This window comes from Boleophthalmus pectinirostris, unplaced genomic scaffold (assembly GCF_026225935.1).
Source record: "Boleophthalmus pectinirostris isolate CB_2022bp ecotype Guang Dong unplaced genomic scaffold, ASM2622593v1 HiC_scaffold_14, whole genome shotgun sequence".
NCBI lineage: Eukaryota > Metazoa > Chordata > Actinopteri > Gobiiformes > Gobiidae > Boleophthalmus > Boleophthalmus pectinirostris.
Window position 1 is genome coordinate 16841613 of NW_026571047.1, and position 24407 is coordinate 16866019.

The 24407-nt window shown below is 39.5% G+C and overlaps 1 protein-coding gene across 1 annotated transcript; it reads right to left on the minus strand.

Moving 5' to 3' along the window:
* Nucleotides 1–13824: 13824 nt before the first annotated feature.
* Nucleotides 13825–21799, minus strand: med1 (mediator complex subunit 1). The gene is given in 17 exon segments (XM_055150128.1): nucleotides 13825–15405; nucleotides 15408–18147; nucleotides 18230–18335; nucleotides 18415–18510; nucleotides 18588–18789; nucleotides 18879–19003; nucleotides 19077–19201; nucleotides 19289–19400; nucleotides 19488–19639; nucleotides 19710–19784; nucleotides 19877–19948; nucleotides 20026–20054; nucleotides 20141–20273; nucleotides 20537–20591; nucleotides 20703–20781; nucleotides 20901–21007; nucleotides 21641–21799. Coding segments are annotated over 17 exon segments (5367 nt in total). The 5' UTR covers nucleotides 21762–21799; the 3' UTR covers nucleotides 13825–14367.
* Nucleotides 21800–24407: the final 2608 nt, after the last annotated feature.

Below are 24407 nucleotides of genomic sequence, written 5' to 3' on the forward strand. Positions count from 1 at the left end.
TTACAGTAGCAGCACTAGAAGAAAAATAAGTCCACAGTAGAGGCGTTCTAATCTAATGGCTCACAACAGGGGTCCAAAACGCGCTACAACAGCATATTCTTCAGACGGAGCATGCTGGGAAAGTGAAGTCATTTTCTCGTATAAGAAGTCCACATCCCGGTTTCCCGTGAGATCGGATTACACCTACGTTTTCTCTTAAACTTGACCTAAATTAAAGCCAGTCCGTGCCAAAAAGGGGTACACACAGCGAACAGCATCCTCTTCTTGTTGTCCCAGTTCTTTCAGTGCTCCGTCCGCTGCCTCCCGTCGCGCTCGTTCCTCCGCGCTCCTACACGAACTTTGATTTCACCGTGGCAAGTGCTCGGCGCGCTCTGATTGGTCGAGGAGTGTTACAGCAAACGATGTGAGCTTCGTGATTGGCTGAAATGTGAAACGTAGAGAAAAAGGGCGGGACCACAGACTGCCAGGTAATCGGCGGGCAGATATGCTAAAGCTAAACTAAAGTCGAAAATGTTTATAGTGCAATTTAGAAAGAAAAGCCATCGATATCACCACTAATATAAGATGTAAACAATGTCAAATAAAGTTAAAAGAATGCGAAATTCATAACTGAAGACTGAATATCAGGTTTTCCCCATATAACCCTAAACAAAAATTAGGTTAAAACACTGTTCTTTTGGAGTTGGCTAGCATAGTTGTCTCTGTTTCTCTTTCCTCCCGAAACGCATTTTTAATAACAAATATAGGCTTATGTTTATGATTTATTAAGACTAACTAAGTTAACTGAGTTTTTCTTTAAGCGTTTCACAAGATTGCAGTATGCTGGTGTTATAGATCTTCAGCGAATTGTTATACATATTCGTAAAAAATAAAAGAAAGTGGTCTCTTGACACTCATTTTAGAATAAAAAATAAATAATACTGATAAAAAAAATAAAAAAAAAAAACCCCGCCTCTGGTAATAAAAAGAGAATTGTCTGGGAGCTTTAGTGGAGTCGACAGACAGAAGAGTCCCTGTACAGTTATAGAGCCCATAGCCAAAACATGGGTGGCTGATTCAGCACCAAGGACAGCTCCCCTCCTCTCTGCTCAGCCTGCTTATATTTCAATAATTATTTACCATCGCTGAATGAAAAACTACATGGCTTTATTCTCATCTAATTAGGTTTACTTTCAGCATCGAGCCTTGAATTGAATTTTCATTATCAGGTCAGCTCATGTTACTTTAATGGCTCGTGTGCTATGTATTGTGCTACGCTGTTGTGCACTAAGAATAGCGTATAGGAGAACAATGAAATCATACCAGCTGCCAATTACTCCAGCGTCAAAGCCAAACGCATACAATTCTAAATAAACAGGATATAAAAATAGATTGATGTTTAAGTCAAATTCGATTTTCCATTTTTAAAAATTCATTGTAGAGTACACAGTGTACCGTTTTTACAGTGGGTGGCCTTGAGAAGCAGGAGCGCTCTCAAAGCTGTTTAACAGTTGTAGCATTAGCACCAAAGTAATTATGCAAATGGAACTATAGTATTGTTTTATCATAACCTCATAGAGACACTGATAAGATGCTTCTCTAGAGTTTAATCATAACTGCAGGACAAGCGTTTTTTTGACCTTCTACAAATTATATTACGCAATTACTTTCCCCACCTGCTTGTACTAAACCTAATTGATAGTTTACAAAATGGTTTCCGGTTTTAAAACTCTGACGTCAAACCTCATTCAATTTACACAACAGACCCATAACATCAGACAATAAAGCTACACTTTTTTATTAAGTCACGTCCTTGCTGTTACTGTTTATCTGTTTTGCATCATGTTTTATTAAATCTTTTGAAGATAACTTTTTTCGCTCTACTTATTCTACACAACCCTTACAGTATCCACTATGCTTTCAAAATTGTTCTCTAAAAGATGTTATGTCATATTTCCTGATTATATGTTTCTTGTTTCCTTGTGCAGCTTGCAGGTGTCATACTGGATTTCTTAAGCTGTCATCGAAAATACACACTACAAGGATATCAGTGGAAGAGAGCTAAGTAAAAATGGCATGGATTAGGATTCTGTCTTCACAATGCAAGAAACCTGGTTTGTTATGATAAATCCTTTCAAATTAGCATATACACTGCCCTATTTTTTTTTTTTTATTTGACACTAATTTAAAGAACATCACTACGCTTTTGGTTACTTGTTATCATACACCATCTATGCTGCTTTAATTTTTCATCTATTTTCAGAGGAAACAGAGCTGTGTATCACAACGAGTGGCAGTGTAGTGAGGGGGAGAGAGGAGCTGACTTCAGCATTTTTACAGTGCAAGGGGCCAGAGATTTTTGCCATTATGAAACGCTTTGGTAAGACTTGCTGTGTTCTTGGAGCATGACAGATATGGGGCTGAGGGGTTGGGGCGGATGTCAAAATCCCAAAAACACAGAGCTCTCTGGAGTGTAATAATAGTGTGAAGGACAAATACAAAAATAAAATAACATTGTGTTTGAGAAAGGATTGAAAAAAATGTAATTTAATTATTAATAACTAGGGGTGTAACGATATCCAAGTTTCACGATACGATTTCATCATGGTATGAACCTCATGGTATGATATTTATTGTGATTTTAGGGAAAGCTCATGATATGGTGTGGAGGCTCACGATTAGGAATGTAACAATATCCAAATCTCTCGGTACAATAATTTCAAGATATACATCTCACAGTACAATATTTATTGCAATATTTTGTGGAGGCTAACAAAACTGTTAACTGTTTTTCTTCTTAAAATGCCTTAAAATGACTTAATCCAAAGAACTAAGACTTAAAAATGCTTAGAACTGTTATTTCTTCTTGTAGTCTACACTGAGTGGAGCAAAGGATCATGGTTTATGTAGTTCCGTTTTTTTTAGCTATTGCTGCACCATAACTCTTAATTTAAGCAAAGAGACTTGTAATTTGATATACTGTGATGTCCACAATATTATTATGAGAACACCATAATACCATATCACGATATTTCGGTTATTGTTACATCCCTATTAATAACAGAAAACATCTTATAGTGTTGTAGCAAATAGTGGTTAAAGGTGCACTGTGTAACTTTTCTGGAGAGGGTCCACAACCTTTTTATCTCCATGGAGATGTTAATGCTTTTGTTAAAATTGTCCACAATATGGACCTAACCTGTAATTTGTCTTGAAACTCTGCATGGAGATTCATAAATTCATGGCCATTCTGTGGAACATTCTAGGTACATCTTCATGGAGACAATCAGATGATGGATCCACCACCGGACAAGTTACACAGTGCACCTTTAGCATGAATTCTTACAAAATTAACTACATCCAATTCCATGGTATTATAAAATATACACACACATAAACCTCTCATTATGTAACTCGTAAAAAGTCATTACTACTACCCGCAGCGTAAGTATAAAGTGTTTCTTGTACATTTATTATAGTAATATATCAGGTCCATTATTATATTGCAGTCAAACCTGTTACTGCTGATGGTGGAAACATACAATAGGTCTCTTGAGAGAAAGCTCAGCAGATTGTACCAAAAGGTGATATCAATATGGCAACGAAGCAGATTCCTGTTTCAGACCTGGTGCAGTTAGTGACAATCAATGACCAAGATAAAGACCATTAATCCAATGGGGATTTCAGCAGCATTTCAATGGGCAGTCATGTTTGATTGTTCACACAGTCTGTTAGAGTATGTCTGCAACATTCTGTTCATCATTTCCAAGTAAAGTGAAGTTTTTTTAATCCAGTTGACCAATATTTTTACATACTTTTTATTTCTTTTACAGATGTTCTTTTAAATCTGTCCTTTCCACTTCTCTAAACCTCCTTTGTGAATTCAGAAAGATAAAATGACTCATTCTATGACAACAAAAACTCTTGTTCATTCAGTCCTTTCTTTTCATGCAGTATTGTGAGAGCTGTGCAGGTCTCAGAGGATGGTCACCATGGTATTTGGTCATGCAGTTGGGTTTAGGAGGAAAACTGTGACCAAGCTGACTACTTACAGTTAAACAAATGTTATTTAACATTCATGTGGGTAGAAATGTGGTGGAAGACTATTAACATTGTTAGACTGAGTTGTTTTTCATGTACTTAACTTTAAAGTTCATTGAAGCATATAAGAGTACAGGACGGAGTCATTCAGAAACCTGTGAAGCACAACATGCTTATTAAGATTAGTGACCAAACCAATCTGAGGCAGAAAGACTTCCCCAAGAGCACCAACAATAGTCCCATCACACATTATAGATAAAAGCTTTGAACCAAAGCATGGAGCCATTTAAAAATACAAGAATCTTCATGCAAAAGTGTTTGATGTAAAGAACAGTGTCTCTATCTGGGTCAAATACTAATAATTTGTGATAGAAGGACAAAACTCTTTCATGACGCAACATGCAAATGTTAGCTCGTGTGTGAAACAGCCCTTGTTTTTTATTTATCACTTTGAAGAGTTTTTCAGCGTACACCCGACTCCTCCTGGAATACATGCCCCACTTTCCCATGCATTAGCCATAGTCTGGGCAGTGTAAGTAGAAGCTCATATGAGGATTTCTGTCTGAATGTAGTACGCTGCATATGGTACAGTTTATATTGACATTGACACTTCACAAGTTTTGAATTAACTATAGATTTAATATAGCTTTTTTTTAGAAAGACTTTTCTAAAAATTTGATGATTGAGGTTGAGAATTTTTGACAATAAGACGGCCATTTTGGCAAAAGGATCTACAAAGGAAATGAGACATTTTTAGATTAGATTAGTTTATTTGAAAATGGATAGGGCAATTTCATAAAAGATATGATTAAAAATGAGTAAAAAAGTCAGAATTACCCAAGATGCTATTTTCATCTGTAGTCCCCTGACCCTGTTGTTAGAAGAGCAATAAAAAATAAGATTCATGGGACAAAATTACATTCATTGTTGCATTTAATCAACTGAAATAGTATTCTTCCATATGAGACATCAGGCGGTACAAACATTAAGTCATGTAATATGCATGCTCGGGATCATGCACACATCAAACTTGTGCATCCTTGTCCTTAAACATGTGAACATTACAGGCAATTACATAACACTGGCATTGACAGATGGACCAAACCAGACCAAAGGTTTTTATAGCTATTGAATATAATGCTGTTAAAACTAAGAAGTATGTTGTTAAAACTCAGTAATAAGACAAAGTACATATGTCTTGCCCAATTTGAGAAAAATACACAAAGCATATTACAGTATATAATTCATTCAGAACTTGACTTTTTGCTGATGTGATACTTAATTAGGGAATGGTTTTCTATATTATAAAATACACTTGCTTTCATTCAAGACATTTTACTGCTATACAGAACAGTAGTTAGTCCCATGGGTGAATGAGAATAAGGAACATTGAGTAAATCCACACAGGAGCAGAGCTCTCATATATATTGCTCCCTTCTATCTCCACTGTGGTAATGCAGTGACATTATTACACATTAGAGGAAGATGGATGATGAGCTGCAGTGTTGGTGAAGGAGAGAAAGAGGAAGTGGAGGATGACAGACGGAGAGATAGAACGAGGTGCAGGCACAGGGCCAAGACGACACCGGAGTTTGTGTTCAACGCTGCCATTTGCTGACTCACACCACTGGGATTTAAGTCACAATGGACTTTCTTTATAATGAGTCCAGTAGTGTGCCTTACTGACGTACTACCACAGAAATAACTGCTACTGTCGCAAGGAACTATAGGGATGGGAGCTAGAGCTAAAATAATCATTTCACATTTTTTTGGAGGCTATAACCAGTATTACAATAATACTTATTTAAAGGTCCTATGTTACCCAAAATTGAGTATTGAGTATTGAGTTTTAAGCTATGTTAGAATGTTGTTACCTCCTCAAAAACATACCTGTAGTTGTTTTGTTTCATTCACACATGCTTGATGCTTAAGTAATGCTTTATTATTAGTCTGTCTACATCTCCAAAGCTCAAATCACTCTCTTCCTTGTAATGTCATGTAGTAGCATTTTTCAATATAACAGCTACATTTTACCTTTTGACAGTAGAGATGGGCAATTCCAAAGCAGAAATGATCCTAATGAGTATAGTAAAGGTGCATGGAGTTTTAAAACATGGTGGAGTACTATTGATATCACCACATGATATCACAAGGTGGAACAGAGTGTTTTCTGTTTGAGAGAAGAGCTCAGCCTAAATATGATTAATTAATAAATCATTGCATTTATATAGCACCATTCAAGACACCCAAAGCTTTACAATTCATTATTCATTCACCCCACACTCAGTGATGGCAAGCTACTGTTGTAGCCACAACTGCCCTGGGGCAGACTGACAAAAGCAATGCTGCCAATCTGTGCCATCAGCTCCTCTGACCACCACCAACACTCACATACACTCCATTTTATTACAATTTAGATGAAGAGTCTTGCCTAAGGACACAACAACAGGCGCCTGGAATTCCCAGTGATCTCCCATCCAAATACTACCTAGGCCCAGCCAACTGGGGATTGAATCCACAACCTCTCACAGCATAGCCCATATGTGTTACATTAGATTCATGTTGCGTACGATCAAACCAGGTACATTAAAAGTAACAGTATACAGTCCAAAAGATGCTTAAGTAAAGTTGCGGATATGAACCTGAGCTTGGTCGGCTCCCTTCACTTTTGCTGATGTTTTGCCAGCAGCACATTTTACAGCTCTTTACAGCAGTCACCCTCAGCAACTCTGATAAAATACACTCTGGCTAAGCATTTTGAAATAATACACAGGATTATACTGTCACTGCAACAAATCATACACTCAAAAACCAGCTAGTAAAATGTCTTTATAAAACACAATTCTTACCCTCAAGGGAACTACATTTCATGGCTCACTTCACTGGCAGGAAGTTCAAATATATTGCACTTGCAGTCTATTCATTTGTGCTATTTTGGACAGTGATGCTATGCTCCACAAACAAATGGCACAGTGACACTATCAGTCTGGACTCAAAGCAAAAATACTCCAGTCCAATCCACTTTATGCTGCACAATACAGATAAAAAACACAAACACACACACACACACACAATACAATGGGAATATAAAATAAAGCTCTATTTAAAGCTTTGTGTAACTTTCCTGATGGAGGGTTCCTCACCTACTTTTCTCCATGGAGACGTTATTGCTTTGTCTGAAATGTTTCACAGTATGGCATTAAACTTTTCTCTGATCTTGGAGACCAAACCAGGCCAGGTTACTGGTCAGAGGAGAGGGAAAGGCAACCCTACCCACAATCAGAATGCCTGTTTTCCAGGTATTTTTGAGCAATAAAACCACCTGGAATTGAATACGTTTTTAATATCATATTTGTGGAACATTCAAAGCAGAGCAATGACATCGCCATAGAAACAAGAATGTGACTGACCCCCAACTGAAAAGTTAGTGCATCTTTAACACCACTAGTCCTCTTTAAGACAATAAAACTAGTCAAATCAAAAAAGAAAACAAATTAATCAATAAATAAAAAGGCAAAAACCATAAAAATAAATGAAAATCACAGAGGACCACAAAACTCACATGGTACAGAGAATAAATATGGGTCTTAAGACAAGACTTAAAACACTCAACTAACTTTCCTGTAATCTTGCCCAGTTAACTCACTGCGAGGTGTTCAGTCTTCATCTTCAGGACTTAAGTATTATAATGATACTCGAATACATTTCTTTCTTTCACTTCTCTCTCATCAGCACTCTCTCTCCACTTCTCCAAAAGCGGACGACATTAGCGCCATAAAACTTAACTATGTGGCAAATGGCTGGCTCTTATTCCTTGCATATCAGCTGGATAGGCTCAGGGGGGGTTTTCATTGGAGAGAGCTCTTCAGAAGTCATGACTGTGCAAAAGCAGCACTAGGTTATTGCTCCAGGTGTCAATTACAATGTACTGAACTCAATGAACTTGCGACCACCATCTTATACTCTTACTTAATCTGGAAATCTATTGTGGGACCACTTTATTATAACTATCTTAATAAAGTATGGACAAAGACTTAATCGCTTATACTTAAATAGTTTGTTAATGATTCAGGCTTAGCAATTAATTAATTAGGGTTAGGAGTTTGGGGTAAGAGATACTAATGTACTAATGTATCTACTAATGTAGATACTAATGCTTTATGTCTATTGTGGTGTGTTCTTAACATAGACTGTTTATATAAATGGACGTAACTAACACGTTCCAAATAGGAGGTGAACATGGAGGTGGTTCCAGCTCCATCGACTCTGGCTTCAACTGACATTATATTGAAAAATTGTCACCTCTCTCTCTGTAACTGCTGCAGTGAGTCTTGCCATTTTGGTCTTAAAATGTTCATATTTACCAGCGCTCTGATCTCTGTTGGTGTTTTTATTTCGCTATTTTGTCCGTAAATCAATTCCTATTCCTATTCTTAATATAGATAGAGCTTCATTTGACTGGAGCCGAATGCTATGGATGATGTCACATTCCCTTAGTCCACTTCTTTATACAGTCTAGAGTTTTTAAAGTGGCTCAAGTTCTCCACTATATTCATCTTTCATCATTCATAGCTCTCCAAAAAGTTCTCATTGACAGCTAACCTACTTCAGACAGAACTGTAGGGACCCAATCATGTTGACCATAGTGCAGGTCACCTCAGCATACACTCTCACTCAGCACTCTCAAACTTTTAATCTTCAATAGGTCAGAAAAGGTTTGCAAGAAAATTCTCTGACATTGATTCACTCTCGTAGCCTGATTCATTTGTCAGTTTCACTTCGTAGAAATCGTCTGACCTCGCAGCATTAGGATTCTTTCGCTCGACGGTAGGCAGGTACTTTTTTATTTAACTATATGGTTGTGATGTATGTAATGCACCGGAACGCTCAGTGGTGTCCAAGTAATTGCTGGCACAACAGCATACAAAGCAGAGAGTGAACATGTCTGTCATCGATCATTGTCGTTTCTGCGAGGTGAACTTGCGAATTAAAGGTGCAATAAAAAATGTGAAGGTTGTATTTGACAAAGGAAATCCAAAGGAGGATAGCGTATGTAGTCTTCTATCACAACTCGGGTTGGTTTAGCTCTTCACTGATTGATTGGTGTGCAGTCTACAACTTCTGGGGGTCTTGCAAACCGTCTAGTGTATTCTGATTCCTGACCTAGTCACTGGAGAGAAACATAATTGAGCGGAGGCACTAGGTGGCACCAGCCTGGCTATCACTGTCCTGTATTGTCCAAGGAATTTGAGCTGCAGTTTACATAACGGCTTTGTGAGAACCCCAGCATTGTGAAAAGGACTCAGTGGTTTAATTAATGTTTCTTCCCACTCTTTACCTCCATTTAAACTTACATATGTCCTGTCAAATAAAGTCTACACACACACACCACCTCCAGTATTTTTCCTCTGTCAAATTGTTCAAGACCTATTACATAACTCTACAGTATAGAAGAAGCTACAATCCCAAATCTTGGCTCATTTGACTTTGTGCATTATACAAGAAGCGTTTTTTTTTTTTTTTTTTTTTTTTTTAATTAAGGGGGGAAGAAAAGTCAAATTCTACTCACATCACAAACCTGCAGAGGAGCTTGGCTGTGTGTTACAAGAATGATGAAAGAGGAAATAAGAGATGAAAAGAAGAGAGGAGGGACCACCGTGAATCTGCTCCCAGCATTAGTGCGTCCTATAAGAGCCAGGCTGAAGTTTTGAGTGGCGGTATACACAATGAACAAATTAGCCTCGCTTGCGAGAAAGAGTCCATCAGCAGTTTGAAAAGGTTGACGGAGGAAGAAGAGAGAGAATTGGAGGCAGGAGGAACTTGCACTTTCAGGGTTTCTTTTATTTTGTTTGGCATTTGACAAATTGGTTGGGAAGACCTGGCGCAAGTGAACACACCAACTGTAATGAAGTGCTTGGCAGTCTCTGAATGTAGGCAGGCTGGATGGAGAAGAATGTAAAAAGGCTGAGATTATACCACACTGGGGAGTACAATAAGATATTTCTGCTTTGAAAGTGTGGTGGAATTAATTTGTTAAATGGGGATTAAATTTTAAAATAACCAAATCAGACCATTATAGGGCAGGCAGGTTAGAAATTACACACTTTCAGACAATGACAGGCATAAGATACTATGCGCTTTTGTACCACAATAACTTAAATGTAACAAATTATTCTTTAGCTTTCTAGGAATTTTGATTGAATATTTCACTTTACAAAGAAGACCATTTCTATCTTCATGGAGGCAACAGTCGAGGTCTAACCTGCTTTTTGTTCTGTGTTGTCTTCAGTGGAGCTCAGTGGTTCTTCAGTGCAAGTGAAATCAGATCCAACACCTCCTGTCTGAAATAAGTCATAGAATTAAGTTTATTTCTCACATCCTGCTACAGCATTGACTAATATAAATAATCAATAAAAATATTAATTTAATAATAACAGGAACCACTTCATAATAACTATATAATGATATCCAAATCTCTTTTTATTGCAATATTTTGGAGAAGCTTATATAACCGTAGATAGGACACTTTTTTGCTTTTTTTTTTTTTTTTTTTTTGCTTTTAAAATACCCTGACAAGAATTTAATGTGAATTATCACCATCATAATCCCAAGAATTCAAGTAAAAAACATCTTTTTACATCTCAAACTTCAACTTGTCTGTGCTGAAATGAATCATGGGATATGTAGTTCCCATAATATTTATTAGCTATTGCTACTATATTAAAAAAAAATGCATTTAAGCAAAGAAACTTGTAATTCGATATATTGTGACAGCCCATGGTATTATTGTGAGACTTTGGAATATCATGATCATGATATTTTGGTTGTTACATCCCTAATAACTACACCTGAACTGCAAACTCATCTTGAACAAACAAAACAAAACAAAACAAAAAAGTTGTGTTTATTTTAAATGTTTTATTTTTTATTAACCTAGAATTATGTTATTTTTGAGGTGCAGTGTGTAACTTTTTTTTTCTTTGCCCAAAATATACAAAAATAAAAGCATTATTTACCCTCTCTTGGTTCTTTCTTATGATGAACTCCATTTTTTTCTCAAAAGCTTTTCTGGATTGCACATATTTGACCTATGACTTTTGCTGCTCCATTTCCAGCTCCTTTATATAGTCAGTGAGCTGGTTCATGGTTTTCTTGTGCACATGAGCTCCTGGTTCTGACTTGCAAGAGCGTCCATGTCCTTAAGCATCTGAACAGCCTTTTGGTCTTGGAGGAGGTTGCTAGCTTTGATTTGCTCCTCACAGTGGACCTTAGCCACGTGCGGATCTTGATCTAGCTGTTTCTGGACCTGCTGGAGCTGACTCCATCTGCTCTTTCAGTCATTCCTGCAGATTTCTATTCTCAACCTCCAGTTCAGATACTCTCTTCTTGGTGTCTGCTTCGTTTCTCAAAGCACATACAGGTCTCAAAAGCTTCTCTCAAACTTCTAGAGGTTGGTGAGAATTTTGTGGAGAGATATTTCATTCTCCTTCCCTTTTCTCCACAATGTTTCCCTCTCCGCAGACAATGAAGTGCTCTCCTTTAGCATTTTCTGTTTCATTTCAGCCTGTCTTAAAACAGTTAAAGATGTCATCACTTTATTTAAAATGCATATGAAATGGTTGGATTATACATTTTACTTTTATTTCTTTTCATTTTCACTAATGAAATTGTATTGTGTCATTACTGTGTCATTAGAGTTTCTCACCTGCCATATACAGGCATGAAAATGAGTCAGGGGTGAAAAAGGTGAGAAGAGTGCTCAAACTGGGTTCACTGGGGCATCTATTTCGGGTTAATAAGACCAGGCCCTATCTAAATGAATGGTGATTCACCAGTATATGCACTAGTGTTGTAGTCAAGAGCACTAATCAAGACCTGCCCGAGACTACAGGGTCCCAAGACCAAGACAAGACCAAGACCTCTGAGGGTCGAGATTGAGACAAGACCGAGACCACAGCCCATCGAGACCAAATCAAGACCATCTTTGTAATTTTCTACATTTATTTGTATTTTACAGTTATTTTGACACATATATATCAATGTTTTTATAAATCTGTCTCCATTTTATCTGATAAATGTTTACAGAAAACTACTTTAAAGTGAATAAAGTGGGTAAGATTTTTAAACCAGTTTTTTTTTTTCAAATTCCTAGTTACATTCTCTCTCTCTCTCTCTTGTTTTACAGTGGTATTTATAGCACCCTCTTCACATTTACCAAGCCAAACGTACATCGTGGCAAACACAGATTTATTTGGTATTTTATTTGACAAACTTCAGCCGACATATCGCAGTAGACCTGCTCTGTGCTGTAGACCTGCTCTGTGCTGTAGACCTGTAGACCTGCTCTGTGCTGTAGGCCTGCTGTGCCGACAATGTAGCATACATTTTGATGAGTTTTTGCTTCGCGTTTCGTCTTGCCCTTCTGGCCTGGCCACAGTGCGCCAGTGTTTGTCGGTGTTTGGAGCCCGCGCGCTCCCGCGCACCAGTACACGTTTATTGCCCAGAGCAGCGGCCGTAATGAAATATGATCGCTCACCTTTGCCTGGAATGTTCCACAGTAGGGAAATAGCACTGCATTAAATTCCATGGAGACGAGCAAATGAATAAACACACCCATAATGAAATAAATTGTAGACAGTTTTGCAAGCAAAGCAATAGCAGGTGTCATATCCTCCACAAAAAAATGTCACATAGGGCACCTTTAATTAGACCATGAAATCCACTTAACGACGTACTTCCTGCTTTTAATTTTACATCAGATAATATTGCTAAATGTTACCCGCAGGCCCTCTATGTGTAACAAAGACATCCACATGCCCTGTATGCCCTTCACCTAACACAGAGCTGAAACGCAGATGAATATGAATATATACTTTTCAGCAACCTGACCAGTGGAAAATGAGAACTTGCAGTGGCTATGATAGAATGACCTCTCATAATAGCATAGCACATATGGTGCCTTTGGGAATGCAGTTACAATAGGACACCTCCCAAACACTGTAACAACCAGCTGCATTGAACAGATGCCAGCCAATATAATGTAAATAGTTGATGACACACCATTCACGAAGCAGTTTGTATCCTATAGAGATTCAATGTATTTGTGAGCTGAGCGCTATGACATGGCCTATGGGAAAATAAAATGCAGAGTCAGCTGAACTGGAGAGAGGCTAAATAAGGCAACACATTTGACATTTACATAAGGTTTCATATGTTCTCACCGGAAAGGAATCTGCTATACCATCTAGATTTTCTGTAATGAGATACTGTTTTATAGGCCAGTATTGACTACAGCAATGCCCAGAATCCGTCCTTCTTGTTGTGGATGAAAAGTGACAGCCACTGCCCCAAAGGAATGAATAATTGAAAAGGTGAGCCATCTTGAATTAATATGGCTGTCTCCCCATAACGACCAATACCAATAATACAATGTGAAGGGTTTATTGTCTTTATAAACGTCCATAAATCACCCCTCTTTCTCTGCCGATACTTCCAATAATAATAATAATAATAATACAGCTACCATATTGTTTCTAGTATGACTGGTTTCCTACAACTACTGTCTTTTACTCATCAGTATAATAATACAGAGTTACTGCTAAAACAACTTCAACTATGGCATAAAAATTGCTCATTTCTAAACAATTAAATGTGTAAAATCCATCTTAGCTGATCACACTCCACTTAGTCTTCTGAACATTATGCAGTGCTGCTGCCATCTGGTGGTAAAACGTAATACATCAGAATTGATCAGCTTTGCAATTTTAGTATTTATATAGTAGGACTGTACATAATCTCAACAAAGAGCTTTGAAATATTTATTTCAAGCTTTGATAATTTTAGCATTTAGAATAAACAACTGTAACATCATCATCTTTTCATTCAAAATCATTTACATATAAAATGCGCACGTATAAAAATCCTGGTTGTTTCTGCAAAACAAGGCAACTAAACATGGAATCCTTCTAGCTGTACAATACTTTAAAAAACTTTTTTGTCAACATACAGAGGAAATGAAACATTATCAGATATGATAATGAAAGCTCCATAGGAACAGCAAAGAAATGCAATTTACAAGGACATAAAAATATACTGTTTTATGTTAAAACTGAGATGGTTGTAAGGGTTCAGGGACATACTTCAAAAAAATGCCATGGCAATCTCCAATGACGTAATACAACAACATTCAGATGAGACAGTTAAATATTTAAAATCACATGTTAATGATTCCTTGAACAATCCTATTTGCAGTCCAGATTTTGGCCAGTGTTGAATAAATAAAACTTGAGTAAAAGGCGTTAACAGAAATAATATACAGAAAGACAAGATGTTTTTTGATATATAAAATCACAGGTTTCCCGTTAGAGCTGAGTCCATGAGGTCATCATCTTCATTTCTCATGTACATTGGGCTTGGTCTGGAGGGGCGGTCGGAGCCCATCATCGACAGATTAGAATCAGATGCAGAGATCGGGGAGCGGGACCAACTGTCAGCTTTAATGGGGTGAGAGGAGGAGCTTATAGACATAGAGGACTTCTTTTTCTCTTTATCCCGGTCTCGATCTCTGTCTCTGTCCCTCTCTCGCTCCCTTTCTTTTTGCTTCTTTTTCTCCTTCTTATGCTTCTTGTGTTTCTCTCCTGAACTCATTGAGCTCATGTAGTCCTGTGGAGGAAGAGGCCTCATGGTTTGGTCGTCATCTGAGCTGGGGCTGTTTTGGTGGGACTTTTCTGCCACAGAGCTGCTCCCGGACTCACTCTCGCTGTCATGGTTGAGTGGGGTGTACCCTGGGGAGCGGCTGTGGCTGGGTGACGAGCGATCATGTTTGGGTGTTGATCCACTGAACAAGGGAGAAGCTTTGAGGCTGGAAATCTGGGGACGCATTGAATCCCCAGACCCTTCGCTAGTTTTCTGGAGGGATACTTTAGCTTTGATGCTAGGCGAACCACCATCAGGTTTGCTAATAATTATTTTCGCCAAACCACTCCCACCCACTCCTCCGCTTTTCGAGTCCATCATCTTTTTATCCCCGCTGTTTCCACCCGACACAGATACTTTAGCTTTAGCTTCTTTGTCTGACTTCTCACGCTTGTATTCTCCGCTTTGGGATGAGGAGCCATGTTTAGACGGGCCAATGTTTGGAACTCCACCGCTAGGGGCACTTCCAGGTCCGCTCCCAGGGGTGGTCCCAGGACCAGTCGTCCCTCCCTGTGGCCCAATCTCGCACCCATCTTCTCCTACTCCTCCAACGCTCTTCAGTTTGTCAATGACAGCTGTGAGGGATGGCTTCTTGTTGCGACTTGGGGACTTTCCTTTGGCATTGGGGTTGTTTGAGTTGTTTTGATTGTTTGCTCCACTGTTCGAGCTACCACTGCTGCTGCCGCTGCCCCGCTCCCTCCACCCCCACCCCCTCCACTCCCCCCTCCACTGCCTCCATACTGAGACTGTGAGCCTCCGGGAAAAGAAGCGCCACTAGATGAAGAGGAAGAGCTTGAGGAAGATCCGGACCCACTCGAAGAGCCCCCTCCCATAGGTTTTTGAGAGCCCATGCCACTACTTGAGGAAGACTTTGACCCACCAGACCCACTGCCCCCAGAGCCTATGGGGGATTTTGCCTTTGACGATGGAGGTGTTCCTGGCACTTGGGACTTCATAGGGGAGGACATTTTGTCACCTGAACTACTAGAGCGAGAGTGGGATGGGGAGATGTTGGGCTTGATTCCAGGATTCATGAGAGACCCAGAAGGTTTGCCTCCCTGTGTTTTGATTTTACTGCTACTGCCCATACTGCTGCCACTGCCCCCTGGTCCTGACAGTCCATGTTTGGTGATTGGCGAAGAGCCAGGTTTGCCTACTCCCATTCCCTGAGAGGAGCTTTTGGACTGGGATGACCCACTTCCTCCTCCTGAGCCTGTACTTCCTGGTTTGGAGCTGCTGCCCTGTGTAGATCCTTCCTTAGTTTTGATCTTTCCCGAGGAGGACGAGTGAGAGTGGTGGCTTTTGCTGCTCCCTGTCACCCCTCCTCCCCCGCTGCTACTTGTGGTGGAGCTACTGGAGCTATCTCCGCTGTGGGAGGAGCTTTTCCTGCCTGTTATTGTCCCTTTTCCAATTTGGATAGTTAAGATAGGAATCCGTGGAGGGGTTTGTGAGCGCCCTGAGCTACCAGGTGACTTGGAGCCTCCTCCACTCCCACCAGAGCCTGGGCCTCCACTTGGAGGGGTGTAAGGCCGCCCCCCTGAACTATGGGATGGGGATTTTCCATCTGTGTCAGGTTTTTTGCGTTTTGGGGGTTTGTCTTTAGATTTCCCCTCACTAGAGGGTGTCCGACTGCGCTTCACTTGTTTTCCTTCTGATGAGCTACTCCCCATCACTGAACTGCTGTTACCACTGCTCCCATTCTCATCCTTTGGCCGGGTCACCCCGGATGGTTGTGGTTTCACTTTAGCTTCACCACTTTTAAAATCACTGCCTGTTCCAAGTCCCACTCCCATCATTATAGGGCTCTGGGACCCGCCACTGTGAGTGTCTCCTAAATCTGGAGCACCCAAAGGTGGTTTACCTCCACCACTGCCTATAAAAACAATCCCACCCATGTCAAAGGGATCTTTGAGGGAAGGGTCTGGCGTGCTCTGACCATGTGGGGTTGGGTTTTGGGGGGTCCCGGATGGTGTATTCTGCTGGCTACCTCCACCAAACTTCACTAAATCCATGTCTCCATCAGCACTTGGTGAACTGTCATCAAAGTAGCTTTGGGAAAATCCATGACCAGATGCCAAGAGGTCAGGGTTAAAGTCAGCAGCATCTGGAAAGAAGTTTGTGGAGGAGGAGTCACTGGTGGGAGTGGCTGCTGTTGCTGTTGCCTCAGCAATCAGGTCTGCAGCATCAGTGAATGGATTTTCATTGCTGTTGGTGTTGAAAAGATCTGAATCAAAGACTGCACTTCCTTGACCTGAACTAGAAGAATCACGGATGGGAGTACCAAGGGGGCCAGCATCTTCTCCACCACCCAATGGAAGCTGAGTCCCTCCACTGCTTTTACCTGTTTGGTCAGGTAAATCTGATAATATTTCTGTGATATCAGGCCCAATACTGTCAGAGCTCGAGAGGCGCCCTATACGTGGTGGCACAGGCCCTGGGGGTTGTTGCTGTTGGGACTGAACATGAGATTGGGGGTAGGGTATACTGGGGCCAGAGGGAGGAGTCTCACACTGGCTGGGTGCAGGCGTGATGCTATGGGGAGTATCTAATCCATCACCAGCAAGATTCACATCAAATATAGAATTCTGAGAAGCATCCACATCCATGGAGAGCAGTTCACGGTGGAAATCATCTTCATGAGTGGCCTGATGGTGTTGGAGATGTGAAGGCAGTGAACCCTTGACACCTAAACCTGCCACTCCTCCTGCTCCCGGACCAGCAGCTGCTCCTGGCATCACCCCACTCTTTTCTGTCGGTCGTCGCTTTTTCTTAAATTTGGTGCCACTTCCAGGGCAGTTTGTACCCACTCCCTCAGTGCGTGGAGAGCCAGAAGAATTCTGCCTCTCCAAAGTACTTGGGCCATACAGCGCAGTTAAGTCTTGTATCGGATTGTCTTTGAGTAAATTCATCAGCATAGGATGATTCTTAGTATTGCTAGCTGGGGAGGATGTGGGGGGAGGAGTTTGGTGAGGTTGTGGTGCATTCTGGGAACTGGGACTGGAGCCTACATTTCCTGGTATCTGTAACAGACTTGTGAGTATTGGATTCTGGGTGACTTTGTTGTAGTCATCTGAATGTCCATGACCAGCTTGTTGTTGTTGCAACTGTTGCTGTGCAGTTGCCCCGCCTGGCGTCATACACTCCCCTCCTTGACTCTGTCGCTCTCTCATTCCAAATAAAGTTGTAATTGGACCGGAAAAGTTAGGCCCTCCAGCAGGTCCTCCTCCAGTGGGTGTGTTCCCTCCGGTGAGTCCTGGAAGTCCCATGGGGTCCCCAGCTGCCATGTTGTAGGTGGGACTGCCTGAAGGTGGCAGGTTGTTCTTCACCATAGTTTCCACAGTTTGTGCAATCAACGAAAGAGCTGGAGTGTCTGCCTGGATGGTCTCTGCCTTCCTCCTTATGGCTCTCATGGTTACAGGAATAGACATACATCTACAATAAAACAAAATGTATTAATAAACTGAAAATATTTAACTCACTATATTGAATGGATAAATTAGCATTGCTTTCTTACCTTTGTACAACTTTGGTAATGAATTCATCTGTGCATATGAGGGCATCTGAGAGGCCTTTATAAAGTTTGCAGGATACTTGGCGAGAGTCAATTACTTCCATTACAACTAGAGAAAAAGGAAAAGAAGTGTTAGATTAACAAGAAACAGCATATTTTATGGTTTCAACTGTGAGTATTTGACTTACCACAGACCAAAGATTCATTCACTGGATGTTGGAATGAAACACTAAAACTGGAGTCAGTGAGAGGACACACTTCAAACTGTAAAAGCCCTGCTGTATCTGAAAATATTACAGAAACCCATATTACAAGACAATCTTTATATATAAACTTGACTACAAATGTTAAACTTAATCACCCTCTTTGAAAGATGTCTGTTTGACACAGCTACCAATCAGAGTGTTGTAGGCAGCTTGGTGGCGGATGATATCCAGAAGAAGGGGCACCTGAGCCGGGTGCCGAAAAGGGATCTTGGTCACCAGAGCACCTTGGAGACAATGACCATCTTGCACTGGGGCATCTCCATTTAAGAAGTAACAATGCTGCTGATCTGGCAAAACCTGTAAACAATTAATTCAGCTTAATATCAGGCGACTACAGACCTTTCTAGAAATGAAACATGTTTCTTTTGTATACAGAATTCACTTACTGAATAAAAATGCATGCTGTGTGGTACTGATGAGGCATTTCCTTCTTCCAGGAGCTGAAGCTGGCTTTGGACAATTAGCTGATAAAGAGGAGACAGGCTCGGAGGGCTCTCAAACACAGGAATTGCTGAAAACAAAAGAAAAATTTATAGAACTGACAGTGGTACAATAATAGTTTATTGTAATATTACTTAACTTACAAGTAGCATTTCCTAATCTTTGAATAAAGGACAAAGAGAAAGGCATCGGCCGGTTCATCTTCAGGAAAAAGCAAGCAGGCAAGTCCACACTGTTGGAGTTGGATACATTTGAAAAGGATGGGGTCCTACAACATAAAATTTAAACTTCAGCTTTTCTTCATCACTCTGACATGTGTTTGTAAAATACACAGAAATGTAATTAGTGTGCTTACCCTTTATTGTCCACTGGGTGGGATCCAGTAATGAGAGGAGCAATTGGAAGCTTGTATATAGCAGATGTTCCTTCAATTGTCACAGACACACTAATACCCAGAGATCTTGGAACTGCAATATCAAAGGTTACAATAAAAACAAATAAATAACAAGCCAAGGTATACTCTTTTGTTTCACATTCATTTCTGCCTTCCTTACCATTGCTGTCTGTTAAGTCCAGGTCCTCCTCAAATATGTCATAAGGAGACACATAACACTGAAGGGTAACAAGATGTCCTCCACTTCTGGCTGTTAGAAGTCCAACGCTGCCATGAAGAATAGTCTCCACTGTAGTAGCATTAGTTGCCAACCTAAAGCAAAACTGACTTTTTAGTTTTGTTTTAGATATGCTAAAATGCTAACTTTATTGTAAAAATTTACCTGAACATGTGCATCATCTTTGTGAGATCAAGCTCCAAAGACTGCAGTGCAATATACATCTTGGTTTTCAATTTGCTGAGAAAAATAATAATGATAATCTTAACAGACATTCTACACATATTCAATGCATAACATTTACAAACTTCCAAAAAACTGTTAAAACGTACTTATCTCCTGGCAGTTTATATAACTCAACAAGTCCTTTTAAATGTTTTGAAAATTCTTCAAAGTTCTTCTCTCTAGAGCAAAAAACATAAATGTAATACAACAAACAAAATACACATTCTTCAGATTAAGAATACTGGATTTTACTCACCGCAGATGTCTAATCAGCTCTGGACAACTCTAAGAACATTTAAGCATGTTAGTTGCCAGTTGTTTATTGTCAGTTGTACAGTTGTTGTAATTACACTGTCATGAGCTGTACTAACCGTGGGATTTTCTCCCTGATGAGCCACCTTGACATCCACTAGCTGACCAGTGGTGTCTAACTGGACCTCCACATAAAACATATCTGATGTGATGTAACACTCTGTCCCTGATGGACTGAGATGTGAGCCCAGCCTGCACAAAGTAGACACCATTACATTGACACTTTTCATATTAAACTGGTTAGATCTTAAATATAATTATATAAAACATACTATTGGAAAAGAAGGCTAAATTATGTCATGTGGACAAAGTTTTTATAGAGAAAATGTCATCCAAGTAGTTTACTCAATTCTGAAAGTTAGGGAAAGCCAGTCCCTATCAGTCTAAAAACATTATCCATTTGACAATCTAGAAAACATTAAAAAGAATTTTACATTAAGATAACAATTACTCACATGTTTTGACGGGCTATTGATTCTAATCGATCAGTCATAGAAGACAGAGATGTCACTGAGAAAAAAAAAACATGTATTATTATAATATTTCATAGTATTACTGAGAATACATCTTCACATAGAAAATAATGGGATGAATAGTTGTTGTTCTGTTGAGCTGCCTCACCCTTCAAAGCCTTTTGCAGAGTCTCCAGACAGGTCAGCAGAAGCTGGTGACCTGCAGCATTCATAACGCCACGTTTTTCCTGTAAAACATGTAAGTTGAGAAAAAAATATACCATTGCTATACTGGTTTATTTTTAAATATGCTTTAAATCTACTGAATGAAGTTATAGTTTGATAGTAAAGACAAACTTTTTTTTACCATTGCTTGCCGGACTACTTTGGATGTCTCCTGCCATGGTCGTGAGGCATTATGTTTGGCATGAAGCCTCTCCAGCAACGCAGTGACACGGCTCTGCTTCTCTGCTTCTATACAGGCAGATGAAAGGTAAAACATGTTTATATATTCTGACATACAATGGAGTAATAGGAATAATGGTAATTTCATAGATAGATAGATATTGTATTAATTCCTTCGTTAATCGAAAACGAAAGATTTTTTAAAGACATATGGCAGCGTCCTGGAGAGTGACGTACGGGGACGTTTGTGTCCAGTGCAAATTGTTGAGTAAACAAATGTGAAAAGTGTCAAGATGATTCCTCCTGCCTTTATTTAGACAAATGTGGAAAGTATAACATAACTGTCATGCCTCAGGTTAGTGACAACACTGAAACAACATTACATGTAACAAGTCTATTTTACTACATTACTTATAACTGTTACCATGGATTGTTATGTTAGCACCAAATGCTAGATGAAAATCGCTGATAGTTCTAAAAACAAAGCTTTTTGATGTACATAAAATACTCGTGGTGTCTGAGGTGCTTAAAGGCATAAAATAACCTATTACACGCCACAGCCTAGATATAACGGTGTAATAAACAGAGGCGGACTGTACAAATGAGAACTATTAGCTTTTAGCCTAAGCTGTTTGCCTAGCCCTGGCAGATGGTTGAATTTCGAGAAAAGAAAAACACTAAAGCTTCTACGCGTGCTCTTACCTGAAACATCCTCGGTTTTTGTCCGATCTACATGAGTCTGAAAGCCTCCTTGTGAGACAGAGAGAGTTAGTTCTCTCGCTGGACTGTTACTTTGCACTGAAACTCCAGGCCCCGCCGCCATTGTCCCTGATTTCCTGTCCCTGCTTCGCTTCACCGTCCGGGCTTCCGTAGTTTGTCTGTTTTGCCGGTCAAGTGGGTTGTCTTTACTTTATTATATATTAATAAACCGCTAATGTATTTTTAGCATCTAAATCAAGCCTTATGAAACAAAAATACAACTTGCAATACGACTTTTGATATATGACCGTATAGTCTATCTCTCGCTTACAGTAAGAAAAGAAAGAAAACTGCGTTACACTTGTAGAATGTATATGTATTTGAAAAGTAGCTAAATCATGACATTTCCGTTCACAGTTCTATAGATTTAGTTTAACAGAGCAATAAAACATAGCTTTAGGTTTAGGTTCTAACCTAAAACGTTTTTTTACTTCTTTAAAGTTTTAGATTTTATATATATTATTATAATTATATATATAATTATCATATATAATAATATATATAAGTTTATATAATATTTTAGTGAGAAAGCTTTTTGTTCGCATTGTAATAATTGGAATTACTACTAGTATATGGTTTATCATCTCAGCTTCATTTACGCTGCGTGGAAGAGACAATGGTCCAATAAATACTCCAGATGGCGTTGCATCGCCGCGAGTAAATGATTCATGTTTTGCCAAAAGCAATGGAGCGCCAAAAATCCACTGCACAATTAGAATAATTGTGTTAAATCACTTCAAAAGAGCGACTATGCCTTATTATAACCTTAATAGTGATTTTTTTCTTTGTTTTTGTTTTTGTTTTTTTAATTGCTCTGTTTATTCCTTTTTTATAAAATAACCATGAGGGAAAATAGCAGACCATTTAGGCTATTTTAACCATGTATTTTTTCTTGCCTTGTTCTTTAGAGTGCACACCTGAGCCTTCTACACAGCTGGGTCTGGATGAGTGAGGGCTCTCTGGGGAGGATTTTCCCACCAAGCTTGACTTGCTCATGAGAGGAGCTGTGCATTTATTCTTGTGTTTGTGAAATCATGATATATACAGTAAGTGAGCATGCGCACCATACACAGCAGTGGGGATGGAGAGAGACCAGATTGGCACCGTCTGAGTCAGTCCAGACCCGCAGATAGACATGAGGAAAAGAGGGGAGGTGCCGCTATGTAATTGATGTGCCCACCAGGAGTTTTAGCTGGCTGCCTGGCATCAAGAGGAGGTGGGCACCGCTGCCAAGACTTCAGTAGGAGAAAGGCAAAGGGAGGCCTTAGGGAGTGCAGTAGCGGGGCTGAAACAGTGCCCATCAATCAGAGGCTAGTTCACCTTGCCATGCCAAAAGGGACCCTCAGTGCCCAGGGAAGGGGTGGCACTGGGAGTGAGGTTGGCACTAAACCTCTCTCTAATCCTCCCGGTGGGTGCATCAGTGCCATGTCTGTACAGTGGGCAGAGCTGAACACAAGCACAAGATGGAAAGTTCAGAGTCTGCTCATTGTAATGCAGAACAGTGGTGGTCTGATTTTGTTTTGGTCATTTTCACAGTTGCACCTAGACCACATCAAAATTCTGACTAAACCTATATAAACCTTGACTAGACCAGGACCAAACCAAGTCTACATCAGGGCTAAACAGGGCTTAAACCAGGATCAATCATGACAAGTGTAAGGGTACCCTTACACAACCTTAAGTGTTTCTGACACTGCTACAGGTTTAAGAATTCAGATATGAAATTGGAACATCAGTTACAAAACTAGGAATAAGATGGCTAATTGTGTATTTAAAAGAAGGCCTAGATAAAATCATACCAGAACTAAGATTTACATACATATTTTACTAAAATAAGGATTAAATTTGGACTAAACCAGTTTGTTATTTTATGATCACTTTATTATTTTGTAAGGCTAGGGATGGGACAAGATCTTGTGCTGCAAGATGTCACAAGAGAAAATTACCACAAGATTGTGCACACACTGACTGTAGATTTTTCCCCATGTGTTTACATTTGGATTGGAAAAAAGAGGTTAAGTGCTTGTGAATTACATCCCCTTATAGTTCCAGAAAGTCTCATCTCGTCTTGTGGATATTGTATCTCTTCCCATCTGTAGTACAGACACATATTGGTGATATTTAGTTTAAGAACTTGCTCCAAATCAGAACAACAGCTACTAAACTAGGAATAACATGTCTAAGCTTCAGTTTTATAAAGGTCTAGACACAAGACCACGCCAGAACTGTAAAATTTACATGAGGCATAAATAAGAACTAAATTTGGTCTGTTATTATTTTTTCATTATAATATGATGTAGTAAGAAGGTTTCAAAGGTGGGCATCCTTACTCTGTTCTTTGCAGAATGAAGGATTACACCGTATGTTGTAAGAAATATAGCCACTAGAAAGACTGTGCACAAGCATTAAGATACGATAGAACTTTACTGATCTGATATTTCAGAAACTAATTTGTCAAAGCAGCTCTTAAAGCATAATAAAGAGCAGGTATATGGATAGCCAAGAGGTCCCCAATGTTTAGAAACAACAGACCTAATAGATGTAAACATATATTAAGTATAGAATATAACTTAAGAATGAACTCTGATTCTTTTTAAACATACACCTGGTGGATTCAAATCCTTTTTTAAATTTCTGTTGTCAGCAGAGTTTTCCAATATCTTTGTTTTAGTCCTAAAAGTTAAATCAGTTTTTTTTATTCATGCATTCA